At 44.6% G+C, this 20,315-nt stretch overlaps 1 protein-coding gene across 1 annotated transcript in view; it reads right to left on the bottom strand.

Annotated features, from left to right (window-relative positions):
* Window positions 1–20,315, bottom strand: part of col14a1a (collagen, type XIV, alpha 1a) — a 221,919-nt gene that overhangs the window by 11,715 nt on the left and 189,889 nt on the right. The window contains exons 41-43 of the mRNA XM_078539858.1: window positions 18,388–18,441; window positions 9,844–9,915; window positions 4,803–4,838 (exon numbers count right to left, since the gene is read on the bottom strand). Of these exons, the coding sequence (XP_078395984.1) occupies window positions 4,803–4,838; window positions 9,844–9,915; window positions 18,388–18,441 (162 nt within the window). The remainder of the gene's footprint in view (window positions 1–4,802; window positions 4,839–9,843; window positions 9,916–18,387; window positions 18,442–20,315) is intronic.

Below are 20,315 nucleotides of genomic sequence, written 5' to 3'. Positions count from 1 at the left end.
TTCAAGAGCTACACAAAGGACATGTAAAGAGCATGTATCTGACATGGCTTTCCAATAAATCTTTTAACAATATTTCCTGTTGAAATTTTATAGGGGAGAACCTCCCCCCGCACCCCCCACCCACCCCCAGTCGGGAGGGGGTTGGGTGGGCATGGGTGGGCACGCAGCCGATTGTCACCCGCGATTGGCTGGGTGCCGCCATTTTACGTGGGCAGGGCCAATTAAGGCCCGCCCAGCGCGACAGTGCCCGGAAGCGCTGAGCGCCCCCTGTGCGGGCGGGGGAGGGGGGGGGGGGGGAGCAGGCTGAGTCGCCAAGTTCGCTCTTACACACAAGCGCGCGAAAGAGTGCAGAAATCTCCCTGAGGCACAGAGCTGTCTCAGGGAGATTAGTTTAAGTTCTGGGAATTTTAATAAAGAAAGAAAAATTTATGACATCTCCCCTCATGTGAAAGTGTCACATGAGCCGGGACATGTCTAGGAATGTTATTAAAAATTTTCGCAAAACTTTAAAAACCTTCATGAAGCCTCATCCCGCCCGTAGATGAGGTTCCATGAAAAATGCGAAGGCTGCCTGGGCTCTTCTCCTGCACCCCCCCCCCACCCCCACCACCCCCACCAACCTTAAGGCTGGACGGGCAGCTCAGTTTATTGTTTTAATTGATATTTAAATGGCCTTAATAGGCCTTTGACAGTTCAGCGGGTGCGCGCCTGCTGAACTGAAAATCTGAATGACTCGCACTGATGTCGGGACGCACACCCGATGTCACTGTGCGTCACTTTACAGGCCCTCGGCAAGTGGGCCCTGCCCCTGCTCGCTGACCCAAAAATTCTGGCCATAGTTTCAGACCCATCAACAGCTCAAGGGTATCGTATCCTATTTTTTTGAGTCCGTGGGTGATTTGTGTAACTGTGTGGGCAATCCAAATTTCTTTGCCCAGTTGCGCAGGCAGGGGAGCTGGAGGAAGCTGACTCATGCATGGCCTTCATGGAAAATTTTGGATTGCTGCGCAGCTTAAACCTATAACCCCACCCCACTCCCCCAAGATCTCTAGGCTTTCCTAATTTTGGCCTCTTGCGCATCCCCCCACTTCCTTTGGTCCACCATCAGTGGCTGTAGCTTCAGCTGCTCAGGACGCAGTTCTAAAATTCCATCCCCTTCTCCTCTGTTTCTTCCTTTAAGAAGCTCCTTAAAACTCACCTCTTTGGTCAAGCTTCCAGTCACCTGTATCCTAATGTGTGGATTTGTGGGGAAAGTTATCGGTGGAATAAAAGGGACAGTAGCAACGCGGATACAAAATTGGCTGAGGTATGGGAAACAGAGACTAAATTAATGGGTATTTTTCGGGCTAGAAGGAGGTTTGTAGTGGAGTTCCCCAGTGGTTGGTATTGGGACCCTTGCTCTTCCTGATATATATAAATAATCTAGATCTTGCTGCGCAGGGGACACACATACATATACACACAAATATAGACACAGCAGGCACACAGACACACAGACACACACACACACACACACACAGCCAGGGATAGCTTTATATTGCGGTAACCCTAAGATACAAAAGATAAATATTTGAAACACAACTTGTAATTTAAAAATTAGGGAAACATAAGTAGCTGTATTATTATAATATTATATTATTATTATAATCTACTATTTTAGTCCTGGCAATCTACTTTAGGATTATTTTATTACAAGTGGCCAGGAAGATCCACTGATAACACAGGGTCAACTCTTATTCTTCTGTAAGTGAGGAATCTCTGCATCTCCAGGGTGCATCTAGTGTGTACGCCACACCATAACATCTGGCAGAGACTGCCAGGTGGAAGGGGATGTTCCCCCAAGACCCCACGGAAGACCCCCCCCCACTCAATAGCTGCTGTCCCCCCATGGTCCATCTTGGAAAGGCAACATTTAACACCTTGGTCTGAATTTTTGGCTCGGCAAGCGGGGTTGGGGTGTCATCGCGCATCATTTAGATTTTCAGTTCAGCGGGCTCACACCCGAGTTGGCTGCGCGCCCGCCGAACTGTCAAAGGCCTATTAAGGCCATTTAAAAACTAATTAAAGCAATAAACTGAGCTGCCCGTCCAACCTTGAGGTTGGCGGGGGGGCAGGCGAAGAGCCCAGTCGGCCTTCGCATTTATCACGGAACCTTATCCACGGGCGGGATGAGGCTTCATGAAGTGTTTATAAATTGAATAAAAATTTTTATTAAAATTCATTGACCCGTCCCAGCTCATGTGACACTTTCACATGAGGGGACATGTCTTTAAATTTTTTCTTTTCTTTATTTAGCTTTTTAAAACCTAAACTGATCTCCCTGAGGCAGCTCCGAGCCTCAGGGAGATTTCTGTGCTCTTTCGTGCGCATGTACAGCGCAGGCCCCAACACAGAGAATCCCCCTGCCCGCACAGGGAGCGCTCAGCGCTTCCGAGCGCGCGTCACGCTGGGCAGGCCTTAATTAGCCCCGCCCACATAAAATGGCAGCGCCAATCAGTTTCATGCCCGCCCCACCGATGGGGGGATAATTCTCCCCCTTTGTTTCACACTTTCCTTTTTCCTTTCTTCCTCCGAGGGTTTCAGCTCAATATCCCAGCCTCTACCCCAATTCTGCTCCCCTGCGGGTTTGATCAAACCAAGTCCCACTGAGGCCCTGTGGACACAGAATTTCCTGGTGTGCAGGAGTCCTTGGCCTGGGATCTCCTCATCTTATGTTAACTGCTATATAGGGGCAGGCAGGATCTCTGACTGCAATAGGCCATCCCCATATAAAGCTGGGGCCTGGTACATCTGAGTCCTGGCCTTCCATACTGGAATAGTCTTTAGATTAATGCCCTATTTTTATAGTTACACTAAATATAGAAAACAGGAGGCCAGTCAACCCCTTGAACCTGTTCTACCATTCAATTAGATCACGGATGATCTGTGTCACAACTCTATCTACCGGTCTTGGTTCTGTAACCCTTAATCTCCTTCCTTCTCCTTTGTAGGCAGCCCCTTCGGGATCAAGGATGACCTGCTTCCAATGTGCAACCTTCAGACTCTGCCACATGCGAGGCAGGTGGTGATTGAAGGGTTGGGCAGGTGGGTTGTTTGTAGGTATGTGCACTCCCTGCGACGTCCTGGCATCACTCTGAACGTTCATGACGAAGTATCTCAATGTGTTTAGGACAGAGATGAGGAGAATTTTTTTCACTCTGAGGGCTGTGCGACTTTGGAACTCTCTGCCTCAGAAGGCGGGTGGAGGCGGGGTCATTGAATAGTTCCTTGTTGGGCAAGGGAATCAAAGATTATCAGGTGTAAATAGGAATGTGGAACTCGAAACACAAACAGGCCATCTTATTGAATGGCAGAGCAGGCTCGAGGGGCCAAATGGCTTACTTCTGCTCCTATTTCGTATGTTCGGTGTCTCCCCGAATGAACCTTCTCCATTTTGGTCGGTCACAAGCCAGGGACTCCCAGGAGTCGGCAGGAATGTTTGACCTCTTCAGGAATGCTTTGAGGACATCCCTAAAGTGTTTCCACTGTCCCCCTGGGAGTTTCCCTGTGACCCTTAATACCCTTACCCAACAAAAAATCTATCAATCTCAATTTTAAAAATTTCAAGGGAAATATCTACAAAAAGCAACTGCAAAAAAAAGCAGCCACCTCGTTCAGTCCTTTTATTAAAGCGTCTCAAATGTTTTGAGAAATAAGAGTTTCTTTTTTGCAAAGTTATGCTGGAGCGAGGCCCCATTATGAACGTGCATGTGGCCCAGAGACAGTATTAGATGGTCACAAAGGAGCACCATGACCACCAGCTGTAAAGTCTTATCAGAAGACAATTTGGCAGTATTTAATTTACAATTTAAGCTTCCTTGTAATGTTTAAAGTGGTGATGCGTTATAGCTCACTCAGGTAGTCCAAATTGCTGTGACAACATAGACTTTTTCATGCATGTTGTAGCCTGGAGCTATGGATAGTGATTGTAGAGGCTCCAACTTTCTTTCCATCTCTTGGTTGACCAGGAATCTCCCCCGCTTTTACCGCTTGCCATTGGCGTGTGCTGGAAGGATTTGCAGGTTGATACTTGTTACGGACACACCTTCAGTGGCCATCAAGTCCTGATGTTAGACTTGAACCCAAAGCTCCTGGCTCAGAGGCAGGGGCACTCCCACTGTGCCACAAGCCCTCCACATTTAACATAGAAATCCTCCAATCCTGACAGCCAGACAGTGCGAAGCAATGTATCAGCTCAGAAATAGGTTTACGAGAAAATCATTCATTCGAGCCACAGACGTGATGCAAAATAACTTAAAACTTTATCGTTTAAACTGATCTAAGGAATCTTTTACCAAATAAAAATATTAATTTTAAAGGGTTCATATGGTGCGTGTTTACCAAGAATACGAAGCAATGAACTGTATTGGTAAAGCTGAACTGCTCAGGCCAGTTGGATTACAGGTTGTTCACACACCAACCATTAAAGTTGCTGTTCAATAAACAACTCAGATAAAATACCCCAAATGACACAGCATAGACTGTAACCTTGGTCATTTTTACCCTCAAAAAAGTTTCTTCAACTTCTAATAATTACCTCTAACAACACAAATGGTACTAACATTGTAAAATATTTTGTCACATCAATGTTCAAACTTCTGACTGCTGCTTTAGGTGTTAATGAATGTTTACACACTGCTTATTAAATACTGCATCCTACAAATCATCATGTCATGGAGATAAAGCTGTTAGAATGGGTGATTCTGCCAACATTCATCCCTATTAGAATAATTTATTATTAAAAACCAGCTTTCTGAACTTACCCTCGGACCCCTCTCTCCCTTCAGACCGGCTGGACCCTGTAACAGAATTAACAGATATTTGTTGATATAGAAATATACATAGTTCAGAGACAGCTGTGACATAGCACAAAAACAGGCCATTCGGCCCAACTGGTACATGCTGGTGTTGATGTTTCACATGAGCTTCTTCCTAACCCTCTTCATTTCACCCTATCAACATAGCCTTCCACTCATTTCTCCGTCCTATTTATCTAGCTTGCCCGTAAATGTATCAAATGTATCAAACTGTCTGTTTGAACCAACATGAGGAAAATCCCAGTTACTGAAATCGCTTGTTTCCTTTGCTGCTGCTGCTGATGGTATTTTTTGACAATGGTCTTCAGTTATTAATAACTCGTTCGCTGCATTGCAGGAACCATGATGACAATCGCTGCAGCTCTGATGGGAAGAAACGTAACTGGCAATGCAATATCTGCAAATAATTCAAACCAGTTGGTCTACACTTCCTTTGGCAGACTCTGAAACCCTTGAAGTATTTTCTGTTTGAAATTCTGTCAGTATTCTGCACTGTAGCCGGTTTCACAGTCTGACCCATCCATGTGGTTTGAACATCGCCACATTTATATTTGGAGGAGTAGCAGCGACTCTTTGGTTTGCTCCGCAGGTTATCCTGGGCAGATTGTAAACTAAAACCCTAGAAAATCTAAACATATGTCAGCATCAATGTCCTAGTTCACAGATGCCAAACATGAATGACCAACAAAGAGACAATGCCAGATCAGTGGGGGAGAATTAACAAATTCATCATCCAGGAAAAATAGTGGTGGGTGTGTTACAGATCACTCAGGGTGTCCAAGTTGCTGTGACAACATGAACTTTTACATGCATGTTGTAGTCTGGGACTATGGATAGCAATAGTAGAGCCTCCAACATTATTTCCATCACATCGCTGACCAGGAATCTCTCCCACTCTTACTACCTGCCATTGGTGTGTGTTGGAAGGATTTGTAAATTGATATCCAACCTGTTTGGCCATATTATGAACATACCTTCCTTGGCCATCAAGTCTTGGAGTGGGACGTGAACCCAGGGCGTCTGCTCAGAGGCAGGGACATTACTCAATGTTCACTGCTCCAGAAAACCTCCTCTCCCATGAAAATTAGGAGCACATAATTACAGGATTCACAACTGCCCCTTCCACCACGAAGTTCTGAGTGAGGTTACCGAGCCCAAATTTTCTGATGGCTTGTTATCTGTGATCTTTTGTGTTACTCGGTGCATTAATGTAGTGGGTACTCTTTAACATGGAAACTGCAACTCATTGCTATTCATTGTGAGAAGGAGAAGCATGAAATACAGTGAATGAATGGCACACAGTAAATTACTGAGCTTCCTAAAACAGAATTCCAATGGATTCCGATCAATAAATCTCTGCGCTGCTCAAACAATGGTCTTAACTGTTTAAAATTCCCATCAAAAACCAGGTTTGTGTGGATTTTCCTAACTTGTCCCAGCAAGGGCCAACAACTAAAAGAAAGGCAACCTTTCCAAGCATGTCTCTTGCTTGCTGAGAAACCTTTCACTGATTCTCCTCGCAAGAAACGTACAACTTTGTAAAGTCACTGCCTTTGTGAAAAGGAAAAGGCATTTCAGTGTTTGAATTGAATGGGTGACATCTATGAATGGTCTGAAAAGTTTGCTCTATACAAGAGTCCAATTAACAGAGAGAGGCAATAAATTTGCAATGAGTTGTCAGGGGCGATTGAGAACCCTGGAAACGCCAGAAATGTCAAGTATTTTGTTAAGTGTAATTAACTGGGGAACTGTTTATTCGTTTAGTTTTTGTTGTGGCCTCACTGCACACAATTTGGAGCCCTATGAATAGGGTATGAAACATACCAATAGCTTGTTCATTGTCCAGTATTGCTACTTTCATATGGCTGGAAAAGTTCATACTAGGGTGTCTGGTTTGGTTAGCCATTCGACTGCCTCCTGAGATGCTTAACGGAGAAATAAGGTGCCTCCTGCAGCAGATCTCAGCGGGCAGGAGGATGTGGTATGTTCCATAGTCCAGGACTCACGGCCACAATCGCACTTCACGTTGTCCCTTGTCTTCCACTTGTGGAGCTGGTGGCTGTATCGTCCATGGCCTGCGTGGATTCAATTGACCGCTGTCCACTGTCTTCGAGAGAGATTGAAGCCAGGAACCTCTGTTGTTGGGTCAGTGATGAGATGTTGGTCTTTTTAGCTGCATGTGTTCCAACGATCCCGTCCACCTGCCTACTGGATTGAATCAGCTGTGTGGATATTAGCTACAGGTCGGAATTTTATGGCCTCTCCCACCAGCGGGGTTTCCGATTCCACTGAAGTCAAAGGGCATTTGAACAGCTCGCCGCATGTTACAGCCCCGCCCCCGCTGGGACAGGGCCATAAAATTCCACCCACTGTTTCCAGAAAGGTCGGTGTGATTTTAAATGCTTTCTTGCTGGGATTTTCAAGTCTGTGAACGGGAAGATCATTGTCACTCGTGGGGCTGAATTTTGCTGTCGGCGAGCAGGGGGCGGGGCCCACTCGCCGACGCGCAAAATGACGCGGGGAACCCCCGACATCACCGCGGCCCATTTAAATATTCAGGAAGGCGGGGGCTCAGCAAAATCAGCTGCGGGTCCGCCGATCTGTCAATGGCCAATTGAGGCCATCGACAGGATCATTGAAACAATTAAAGGACCTGCCCGTCCAACCTTAAGGCTGGCGGACAGGCCAGGAGCCCCGGCGGGCAATAGAAAAAACATTCCACCGGCGGGATGAGGTTTCTTGTAGGGTTTAAAAAACTTTAATAAAGTTTTAGTGTAGATTATGAACATGTCCCATCTCGTGTGACATTGTCACATGAGGGGAACATGTTAAGGATTTTTTTTTCTCTATTTTTAATGTGTGTACAGCTGTCAGCGATCTCCCTGAGGCTGCACTTAGCCTCAGGGAGATGTGCGCTCTTTCATGCGCATGCGTGAAAGAGCGCACTCTCGCTTTTAGGGAATCCCCCCCCCGCCTGCACAGGGAGCAAATAGCGCCTCCCACCGGGCGTCACGCTGGGCGAGCCTTATTTGGCCCGCCCACTTAAAATGGCGGCGGGGCCCACTTCTCCGGTGGGGATCGGCTCCCCGCCCGCCGGAGATTGGGTTGGGCCCACCCGCCCGACAGACAGAAAATTCTGCCCATGATTCTTTCCATCTCACAGAGCACAAAGGGGATGCGGTGAATGGCAGGCTGGATAATGTGGGGCAGCAACAGGAGCCACTCAGTTGGAATGGTCTTAAGCGCCCCTGACACTGTCCGCAGGGCAGTGTTTAGCTATACATCCATGGCCTTTGTGCAGTGACTGCAGGGCCACAAGGCAGAGCAATATTCAACAGTAGAGCAGGCTTGGGCCAGTGTTGCAGTGCAACGTGTCTTGACTCTGCTTCCCCATCATGTTCCAGTGGGGTTTCTGGACACTCACCCTGGTTTTTGCTTTGCCTCCAGTGAACTGGTGCATCAACACTCTGTGAACAGAACAGCTCGGACCAGGATCTCCATCCCAAGTACACCATTAATAACAGGAGCTCACTGGAAACCAGGAAACTCTGCAGAGGGTAGGAAGTAACAAGGGAAAGTAGACATGCTGTCTCTGGTGGTCTGCTCTGAAACAGCAATCGACCATGGCAACAGATTGTCCCAAAGACTAGACAAAGAGAAAATCATTTTGCAACAGACAGAAAACAAGAGCAACAACCTCCATTTGCTGGTTTCACTTCTGTTTCCCTAAATTCAAGATGACATTAACTTTGGCCAGAAAATTTTCACAGAGAGGAGGGTTTCTCCCATCAAAGCTCTAGTGGAAGCAACTCCAGGGCTATTCCTATGGTGCAGCCATTCAGCTTATTAATTACTCGAACTTCTGGACTAGCGGTTGCCAGCCTTCCCGGGTTGTCCTGGAGTCTCCAGATGCTGAAGATTAATCTCGGGGACGTTGCCACAAGCCAACGCAATGAGAGATATCAGAGGGGCAAAGAAAAAAACTGGGTTTTTTTCCATTCATTTTCTTTGAACGCTTTCCTGTACTATTTATAGAAATGTTGGTGATAGGTGAGAAAGAGCTGCTTGATTGAGAGTCGAGTTATCCCATTGGTTGACGAAGAGGTTGATCGCTTTCCCGATTGGCCGTGGGTTGGGGGCGCTCTGTGAGGATGGATGAGCTGGGTGACCAATGGTGGCAGTGTGGAGGCGGGGCAGTTGGCAGGAGGAGATGATGTGATTATCCCTTCAGGAATATGACCAGAGTTGGCGACCATACCCAACGTTGCTTTCAGCCAGGTCAGACCTGGCCCTGGTTATGGTCTCCACTAGACAAAGAGCTGCTTTTTCTTCATGTCCTCAGAAAATTAAATACATCTAAATGTGGATAAATTGTCAAAAAAAAAAATCAATTATAAGCATCTTCTTGTACTGTATTACAATGGTTGGTGTCAACTTGCTGGTCTTCCACTGCAAAGAGCTGTCCACAACTGAGTGTTGCCGACTGATCCCAAGGCCCACCACTATGTGCTGAAGGATGCACTAAAGCTTCAGACATACTGAGGGGCTGGTTACCGTGGCAAACCCCTCAGGCTCTATGTTTGACATAAAATGAATATTGTAAATATAACCTGTCATTCCGAGTGTAGTAAGTGCTTCTCAGAGTGCCATGTGTCGTACTGAAAGAAACTGATTTGGGTTGTAGTTTATGTAATGTTGTCATCGAGCTGTTATGCAATGTACATGAATACATTTTATAAATAAAGTGCATTTTGGAAATAAAAATCAATCCTGAGTCAAATGGAATATCTGTGGCTGTATCGCTACAATCAAAAGACTAAAATACCTGATCATTACAAAAGTTTAACATAGGCAATATTCAAAGACTGGCCTGAAATTAGGGGCCTATGGTCACCAATGAAATAAGAGGTGAAATCACTATCAGGTTTTTGCAACTAACCAATTCTTTGTCTCTTCGCAAAGGGTAATCTGTTAATGTTTGACTTACAGGAGGTCCGATGTCGCCCTGGGGACCTGTGCTCCCTGTCGCACCGGGAGAGCCTGGGACACCTGGAGTTCCCTGTGAAGTCATGCAATGACAAGTTCAATTCCCAGCACAGATGCACAAGCCGATTAAATAACTCAATTCAGACAGGTTCAGTGAATACAAAGACCCCTGCACCAACGCTGGGCAGCTCAAAAGGGAAAGGAAATGAGTATTTAACCTTATGAAAATAATAAGAGCACGGGGAATGAGGGTTTACATAGCGAACTGCATCAACAACTTCACTTGGACTTAATTATTATTTTTTGTTTAGAATTAATGCCACTCATTACTTACAAAGCTGGAATGTTTTACCACATGAAAATGTGTGTATATTCAAAAAACAATACTTACACGTCAGCGGTGTTCTGCTCTAAAGTATAAATTAATCTTTGTTTTTGAGTTGGAAACGTACATGATGAAAATAATTTCTAGTATGCAAATGATGGTGGCCAGGCATTACATTTGTTCGTGGAAGAAATTGTATTTTGTACAGGATACTTATAAGATCCTGAGGGGACTTGACAGGATGGATGTGGAGAGGATGTTTCCTCTTGTGGGAGAATCTAGAACTAGGGGTCACCATTTAAAAATAAGGGATCGCCCATTTAAAACAGAGATGAGGCGAAATCTTTTCTCTCAAGGGGTCGTGAGTCTTTGGAACTCTCTTCCTGAAAAGGCGGTGGAAGCAGAGCCTTTGAATATTTTTAAGGCAGAGGTGGATAGATCCTTGGTAAGGTTACTATCCGATCAGCCATGATCTTATTAAATGGAGGAGCAGGCTCAAGGGGCTGAATGGCCTCCTCCTGCTTCTTGTTCATATGTTTGTACGATACTCTAGGATTTTGGTAATCTAATAATTTTATCTCGCAGCTGCAATACGTTGGTGGCCATGAAGTGTGTGTTATGATTAAACGAATAGTGCGGAATACACTTATTCAAAACCAACACATGCTTTAATAAGTGGGAATTCAACTGATGATTGTCAACAATTCCTCCTTTGCAGACAGAAAGAACATGTTTATACACATTGTGCCTGTTTCAGCTAAACAAAATAAGTGAAAGCCAATCGCTGACTCATTCCTCAGGGCAATGCCTTGACCGGTCAGGGTCAAGCTGTCTGGTTTAAATTTCGAACAATGCTTGGAAGTTAACTGTCAGTCACCACCAATTGGTGCATTCTCCATGGCACTGCCTCTTCCAATCAGCACTCTCTTCTCATACAGTATAAATTGTTGTTTTCGCCTTATATTGTTATTCTTGCGAAGTGTCCTGATGAGTGCAAGACAAAAAGCTTCAACATGCCTCTTTCCTCAGCAATTCCAAAAGGGGTAACAGGATAAATATTTTGGATAAGGGTAGTGGTGATGGAATTTGCAGATGCTCTCCACAAACAATAATTATACCTCACGCTTACTGGTGCTTTTAAAGCTCCAATATACTTTATCGTGATGACAGAATGCTGACTAAAAGGTACAGTTGTCAAGGAAGAGAGAGACAAATATTTAATATTTATCACAGAGGATTATCAGCAGTTGACTGGCTCATTCTTTAGCGTGGCAGCGTGGATGGGAGGGCACTTATAAGTGAAAATAGACAAGATGGCTTTCAATTGCAAAGCAAGAAATCGCTGATCTGCAGTGAATCAAATATCAACAGATAACAAGATACATCACAGAGAAACATGAACCATTAAACAGCTACAATGAAAAATGATCTATCAAACATGCTTATATCAAATAAACAAATGAACACATGCAAAGCAGATTACTAAACATGGAGGATCTCATTCAAGTGCTCTGGAACAATTTCCAAGCAACCAATGCAGCTTTAAGACTTAATTTGTTAAAATGTCAACATTCTGGATCTTTGCAAAGCCTGGAAGAAACAGATTAAAAACACGACCTGTAAAATTAGTTGTATTTTGCTTCTAGGATAAAATTGCTAAATTTCCTAAAACGTTAGCAATCATAGAATGGCCACAAATGGAGGCCATTTGGCCCATTGTGTCCCTGCCTGCTCTCTGCCAGGGTAACTCGGCTAGGAGCACGACTGAATCTGCCTCCACCACACTCTCAGGCAGATTCCTAACCACTCACCGTGCAAAAAGGCTTTTCCTCATTTTGCCTCTAGATCTTTTGCCAATCACTTTAAATTGGTGTCCTCAGGTTCTTAATCCTGCCACCAATGGGAATAGTTTCTCTCTATCTGTTTACTCTGTCCAAACCCCCTCATCATTTTGAACATCTCTATCAAATCTCCTCTCAACCTTCTTCTTTTCCAAGGAGAACAGCCCCAAGCACCCCCATCCCTGGAACCAGTCTTGTAAATTTTTTCTGCACCGTCTCTAATGCTTTCATATCCCTAACTTAAAAGTTATGAATAAAGGAATTAATTTATCGAAGCTTCTGTTTCCAATTAAATGCAAGAAAGAATCGTCTTTATACAGTTTTCAATATTTGAAATCTGTGTTTTATTAAACTTAAATTAACCCAGAAGCCAGACAAACTTCTTTTTCAGTACTAAAAAAAAACCCAGAAAATGCTAGTAAAACTCAGCGGGTCTGGCAGCATCTGTGGAGAGTTAACGTTTTGAGTCCGTATGACTCTTCTTCAGAGCTCCTCAGTCATCGTCAGTTATTACGAACATATGAACAAGGAGCAGGAGTAGGCCATTCAGCCCCTTGAGCCTGCCCTGTAATTTAGTAAGATCATGGCTGATCTGATCATAACCTCAAACCTGCATCCCGCCTACTCCCGATAACCAATCACCCCCTTGCTTACCAAGAATCTATCCAACTCTGCCTTAAAAATATTCAAAGGCTCTGCTTCACCGCCTTGTCAGGAAGAGAGTTCCAAAGACTCATCACCCTCTGAGAGAAGGAATTTTACCTCATCTCTGTTTTAAATGGGCCGCCCCCTTAAAGCTAACCTGCATTATTAATTGTAACTTGACCTGGCTGTCACAGGTCACTTAAGAGCGTCCCAAAGCTTCTACTGAAAGTTTACTTTGGAAGAGTCTCTTTATACATCCCCAGTGTTTTCAAATACTAGAAGGGGAAAAAAACTGCAATTACTAGGAAACTGAAAAAAAAACAAAAAATTGCTCCAAATATACAGCAGGTCAGTCAACACCTTAAAGGGAAAAAGATAGTTTATCATTCCGTAAAGATTAGCCTCCAATAGATAGAGTCTCCTGAAGCCTTATAAGTTGTTGAAATTATAGTTAGCTTCCCAGTGACTTTGCAGAAAATATTTGGACAGATATTTTTCGATTATTCCCTACATGCAGAGGTGATCAATGATTTTAAAATGAAATTGAATGGGCACTTGAGGGAGATAGACTTACAGGGCCAGAGGAATACAGCAGGGGAGTAGGACTGACTGGATTGCTGTACAGAGAGCCAGCACAGACTCGATGGGCCAAATGACCTCCTTCTGTGCCCAAAAGACTGTATCACTGTATGAAACATTTTAGTACACAAAAATTCTAAGTACACCGCCTCACACTGCCTGCAAGGGTGGTGGAAACAGATTCAACAGTAACTTTCAAGAAGGATTTGGATAAATATTTGAAGGGGAGAAGTTTGCAGGACTATGGGGAAAGAACAAGGGAGTGAGGACTAATTGGATATCTCTTTCAAAGAGTCAGAGTTTAAATAAACACACAAAAAAACAGACTAAACAATGTAAAGGAAAAGAAAAAAAGTAAAATCGAAACCAACTGTAAAGTCACCAGGGAATGAAAATTTGTAAAATATATACAAAATAAAACAGCTGCGATGTGCAGTTTTGACTGTTCACTATTGTTAAGAGATTATCTTGTCAAAACTGGACAAGTTCTATCAGAGATCCTCCATGTTCTGTCATTACACACACACATTATAAGGCAAGAGGATGAAATCAGCTTGCTCACATACTTACACTTAGCCAACTTGAGCAGGGTGCCAGGCTGAACAAGCATTTTAAACCATTCCTTGTATCATTACTTGTTTTGACTGATGCTTCCCTATTAGTCATGTGCAGCATTGGCAACTTTGCTTTGGGAAACGGATTTACTTCTGCTCCATATTTAACCTGTGTCTGGTATCTAATGTTTGTTAGGACTCTGACACTGAAACTTAAACTGCGACTCAGCTATTAATTGCGGAATTTCACAGCTGCACTCTATAAAGAGCAATTTCCCAAATGCAAGAGGTTGGGACTTTGTGAATTGCATTAGGCACAGCACTGTCATGTTTCTTTTATGTAGCAAGTGACAGACAAAAGTGGCACGAGAACGTAAAGACTCTCCTGAGCGGGGACCATTGTGATTATGGGCGATATGGTCCAATATGTGTACCATCTACAAGATGCACTGCAGAAACTCACCAAGTACTTTCCAAACCCATGGCCACTACCACCTAGAAGGACAAGAGCAGCAGACACATGGGGAACACCACCGCCTGGAAATTTTCCTCCAAGCCACTCACCATCCTGACTTGGAAATATATCACCGTTCCTTCACTGTCGCTGGGTCAAAATCCTGGAACTCCCTTCCTAACAGCACTGTGGGTGTACCTACACCACCTGGACTGCAGCAGTTCAAGAAGGCGGCTCACCATCACCTTCTCAAGGGCAATTAGGGATGGGCAATAAATGCTGGCCCAGCCAGCGATGGCCACATCCCATGAATGAATTTTTAAAAAGCTGCCCGTAAGTCATCACAACCCCCAATCTTCATTTCTTTGGCTAGTGCCTGGCAGAGGCAGGCTCCAGGTGTGTAAGGCACTGAGGGATTCTCAGTACTTAGCTCTCAGTGGATTATGTAAAACTATATAAGGTTAGGAAACGTGTGATGAAATGGAGTCACTGGAAAAAGCAGTGAGGTGGCTCGATGATGGTAAATGTTGGCAAATAACATTAAACATCCAAAGTCTCTGCATTAAAACAGGCGACAGGGATTCTTGTTACCATAACTGGAGTTACATACTACTTTCTAACGTGCCACTTTAAGACATGTTAGCTAACTTTTAATAATAACTATCATTCATCTCACACCTTTGATCATCTGATCCATAAAATGTTACAATAAAATGGTTCAATTGACTATCATTCACTATAATCTCTAAATAATTTTCTTCACTTGTTCCGCCAAGTTTTTGGTCAACAGTTCAATAATTTTCTAATTGGTGAACAGTGTCTGATTTTTAACCAATAGGGAAGTTTTCAGCCAGTCGTGTTAATCAGGCCAACTCTGCTCTGTTACACACAGGGCTGCTACTTTTAGATTGACACTGGTGAATAGGGACTATAAATCCAGTTTTTTTACAGATTAAAAGTGAAAGTGGGACTCTAAGATCCCTTGTGGAAGGTGCGATAGGGTTCAACACTGATAAATATTTGAAAAAGAATTATTTAAAAAGTTACTAGAGAAAGAGGAAAATTTCCAATTTCACAGATTGTAAACCCCTGAATACTGAAGGAGGGGACACTGGAGATATTAATTCCAATTTTCTAAAAACCTTTGGAATGGTAAAGGCAAAAGTGATAAGACAAATGAAGGGTATTGGCTGCACTTGGACTAGTGTGTGTAATTTTCTAAGGAAGGACATACTTGCCCCAGAGGGAATGCAAGGAAGATTCACTAGGCTGGTTCCTGGGATGAGGGGATTATTTTATGAGGAGAGACAGAGTAGACTAGGCCTATATTTCCTGAAGTTTAGAAATATAAGAGGAAATCTCACTGAAACATATAAAATTCTAAGGGGCTTGACAAGGTAGTTTTGTAATATGCTTTTAAGGGATGGCAGCAAGTGTGTCATGTGATCCAGCCTCAGTTTCATTTTGGCCTGGGGCAGAATACAAACATGTAGCCACGGAGCTCTGATGTGAACGGTTATACATGGACAGAAAGCTTGAGGACATGTGCCTAGAGTTAATAAACGAACCCACAACGTGTTTACCCCCAACCTCTTATGACCAATTAGTGCTTTTATATCATTATGGCACTCACAGCGAGGTGTGTAACAGTGGTTCCATCTAAACAACATGGTGCTCAGCCTGTCAGTATGACATGGTGAACAGTCTTAGATCATGCTACATAGCGCTAGGCTGGTTCCTGGAATGAGAGGGTTGGGTTATGAGGAGAGACTGCGCAGGCTAGGCCCATATTTTCTGGAGCTTAGAAGAATAAGAGGAAATCTAACTGAACCATAAAACTCTAAGGGACTTGACAAGCTAGCGGTGCAACATGCCAACGGGCAGATGCTAAGAAGATGTTTCCCCCGGCTGGGAAATCTAGAACATGGGGTCACAGTCTTGGGATAAGGAGTCGGCCATTTAGGATTGAGATAAGGAGAAATTTCTTCACTCAAAAGGTTGTGCATCTTTGGAATACTCCATCCCAGAGGGTTGTGGATTCTCAGACATTCAGTATATTCAAGATAGAGGTTGATTTTTGGGTGCTAAGGAAGCTAACAGATATGGGGATGGTGCAGGGAGGTGGAGCTGAGGTAGATCTTACTTAATGGCAGAGTAAGCACAAGTGGCCAAATGGCAGACTCCTGCTCCAATCTCTCACATAAAGGATGCCAGCAACTGTTCTGTATAATATCAGAGAAACTGCACCGTCGCAAATTTGGTTGTGTTGTTCATTTGTGGAATTCTCTACTTCATCACAGTAACCTGATATTGTCACAGAAATTGTACAGACCCTCTAATGGGTTAAGTTCAAAGGCCTTTGGTCCCAATTAATGTAGCTGCAAATGCACAACCTTAATTTGTAGCATTTGTCTTCTGGTCATGGAAAAGCTTCAGAATGTGTTAACTGGCAACTCCTAACTCCTGTGCTCTGACAGTAAGTTCACACACCAGCGAGATAGGATGTAGGAAATAGGAGCAGGAGTTGGCCACTCAGCCCCTTGAACGTACTGTGCCATTTAGTAAGATAATGGCTGATCTTTGGCCTCAACTCCACCTTCCCGCCCGCTCCCTATATCCCTCGATTCCCTTAGAGTCCAAAGAGCTATCAATCTCAGTCTTGAATACACTCAAGGACTGGGCTCTCTGGGGTAGAGAATTCCAAAGATTCAATCCTCTGAATGAAGACATTTTTTCTCATCTCAGTCCTAAATGGCCAAACCCTTATTCTGAGATTCTGACCCCTGGTTCTGAACCCTCCAGTCAGGGGAAAACAGCCTCTTAGTGCCTCAAGTTCTCTCAGAGTCAACTTCATGCAAAAACACTTAAAGATGTAACTGGTGATTTATTTTTTTTCTTCCATGGGATGTGGGCATCACTGGCAAGGCCAGCATTTGTCAATTAAAAGTCAACCACATTGCTAGGAGTCTGGAGTCACCTGTGGGCCAGACCAGGTAAGGACGGCAGATTTCCTTCCCTAAAGGACATTAGTGAACCAGATGGGTTTTTACGACAATCAATGATAGTTGGTCACTATCCCTGAGATTAGCTTTATATCCCAGATTTATTAGCTGAATTTAAATTCCACCAGCTGCTCTGGTGGGGTTTGAACCCATGACTCCAGAGCATTAATTTTATCCCCTGAATTACTCGTATAGTCACATTGCCAATACGCCATCATCTCCTCCGCCAGGGGATGATTACAAAGAAGAGTCCCCGAGGATTGAAGAATATAGTCAATGCATCGCCAATCCTTAAAAAGGGGCAACATAGCATGGGCTTAAGAAGAGGGAAGGTAGATAGACGGACAAGTTATATTTAACCAACTATTGCAGATAGTGGTGAACTTATAGAAACATAGAATCTAGGAGCAGGAGTAGGCCATTCGGCCCTTCGAGCCTGTTCCGCCATTCATTATGGATCATGGCTGATCATCCAACTCAACAGCCTGCTCCCGCTTTCTCCCCATACCCTCTGATCCCTTTCGTCCCAAGAGCTGTATCTAACTCCTTCTTGAAATGGATTGCCAAAGGAGACAATATGGCGAACATTTAAGAATAATTAGAGTAATTATTGAAGGGAGTGAACAATTAAGGAGGATTCAGTTTGGGAGGCCAGGTCGTCTGTGTGAGCGTGTTTCCGGGCCTGCACTTCTTTCTGACCACAGTGTAGAAAGCGTCCTTCGACAGTGTGTGCAATCCAAATAGCTGAAGCTGCAACCAGAAAACATCCTGGCGTAAAATAATCAAATAACTTCACTCCACTTAATGAAGGGCACGTTCTGGGTGAAAGAACGCATTCGACCATATAAAATAAAACTCAGTCCCCAGTGATTCGCACACTCAAAAAGTAGCAGCCCGGGTTATGTAGCTCCCGTGGTCAGTCAGGTACAAAAGCAACTGCGCTCGAAAGGTGGAATGTAAATGGCGAATAGGATTCCTGGGATTTTCCAGCAACATTTCTTAGCTATGCAAAAAAAAACTTACCCTCCTACCTGGAAAGCCAGTTGGTCCAACTGGACCCTCTGTACCTCTTCGACCCTGAAAAATTGACATTGTTAAACACCAAAGTCTTGCTACGGGAAAGGGCAGCATGAAAATGTACTCACCACCGGCCCAGCTGGCCCAGGAACACCTATAGGACCATCTTTACCAACAGGACCCTGGATCAAAAGTTGATTGCACAGGTTATTTGGTGATTCCAGCAAGTGAGACTATTGTTTTGTTTGCTAAAATATATTTCCACACACACACAAACACACTGCACACACACATGTTCCTGGACATGGGCCATTCACTCATTTTCCAGCTAAGGAGACTTTTGCAAAGGTTCAATCGCATTTTAGGGATTTGCAATCTGGCGAAGAGCGTTAAAGGGAAGAACTTGCATTTGTATAGCACCTTTGGGATGTCCCAATGCGCTTCTCAGCCAATGAAGAGCTTTTTGAAGCACAGACACTGCTGTAAATGTGGGAAACGCTGCAGCCAATTTTGTGCACGGCAAAATCCCACCATCAGCAATGGGATCCTGACCAGATTAAACTGTTTTTTAGCGATGTTGGTTACGGGATAAATTTTGGCTAGGACGGCAGTAAAGATTCACCACCGCACTTCTTCAAAGTAGTGCTGTGGGATCTTTATGTCCACCTGAGAGGACAGGCGAGTCATTGGTTTTAACTTCTCGTCCAAAAGGCGGCACCTCTGCCAGGGCAGCATTCCCTCTGTAACGCACTGGGGGGGTGGGGGGGGGGATCCACGTGAGGAATTATGTGCTGAAGCCTCTGGGGTAGGGCTGGAACTCACTCAAAACCAGGAATTTAGCTCGATGCTCAGCGGTCCTCACTAAGCCATTAATGTTAATAGACAGAGCATTGTGTCGTCTGCCGAATGATGTTTCATAATTCCCAACATTCCCAGCGCATGAATTTCCATGCCTGGGAGAGCAGATTCCTAAAATCTACCCTTCTACAATGGCTGACCTCCCAGTATTGCATTACATTATGTTATGCAACATTTCGTAGTGTTATATATGGTCACCAGAATCCTTTTCTCTCTCCGTTATAACACACAATCAGGGAGAGTTCTTTGGCAGCTGTAGCAAACTGGTTCTTTTATACCAGGACATGGGAGATTTGTCCAACTCACTGGGCTGGATTTTATGTGCCCCCGCCAAGCATGTTTTCGGGTTGGGTGTTGGGGGGGGCAAGTAAAATAGGGCGAATGGCCAACCCCACCACCTTCCCGCCCAACCCTGAGCTCACCCCCCATAATGAGCTTGTTAATAAGCCAAATAGCTCCCAGAATATACTGCCCACACCATAATACAGTTGGCGTGGGCAGGTGGGTAGGAGTGGGCAGCCTGTTTTTTAAAAAAATATTTTTTAAATGGCGAGAAGGAAGTGGGGGATTCTATCTTCCGGGACAGACCGGGGAGGGGGGGGGGGGGGGGGGGGGGGGGTGGGCAGCCCCACTAAGATAGTACCCTTCCTTCCTTCCCACCCTGCTCTCCGAAACCCACCCCCTCCACCCCCTTGCCCCCCGCCCCCCACCCTCCCTAAACTAGCCACACCCTCCTCACCCTATACCCTGGACTTACCTCACTCCAGGATCAATTCTGGTGACTCCCCAGAAGAAAGCAAGCAAAGCTTGTTGTGAGGGCCAACCAATTATGAGCCCTTCTGTCCTGAGTGGCATTAAGATCCAATAGTTAACACATAAAACTCACGTGGCCTAGTCAACAGCGCGATTAGTGAGGAAACAGGTCTCTCACACTCTTAATTGGAATGATTCCCGAGGATCAGACAAATAAAATCTGCTGCTGAGATTCTCATCCATCCCTCATCTCTTACTTCCGGACTTGACCATTCCAATATTCTCCTGAATGACCTTCACCGTTCTACCTGCTGTAGACCTGAGTTCATCCAAAACTCTGCTGCCTGTGTCCTAACTCACACCAAGTCCTGTTCACACATCACCCCCTGCGCTCGCTGACCTACCTTGGCTCCTGATTAAGCAACGTCTCGAGTCTAAAGTTTTT

This window comes from Cetorhinus maximus, chromosome 4 (genome assembly GCF_964194155.1).
Source record: "Cetorhinus maximus chromosome 4, sCetMax3.hap1.1, whole genome shotgun sequence".
Taxonomy (NCBI): Eukaryota; Metazoa; Chordata; class Chondrichthyes; order Lamniformes; family Cetorhinidae; genus Cetorhinus; species Cetorhinus maximus.
This window is presented reverse-complemented; position numbering and strand designations above follow the sequence as displayed.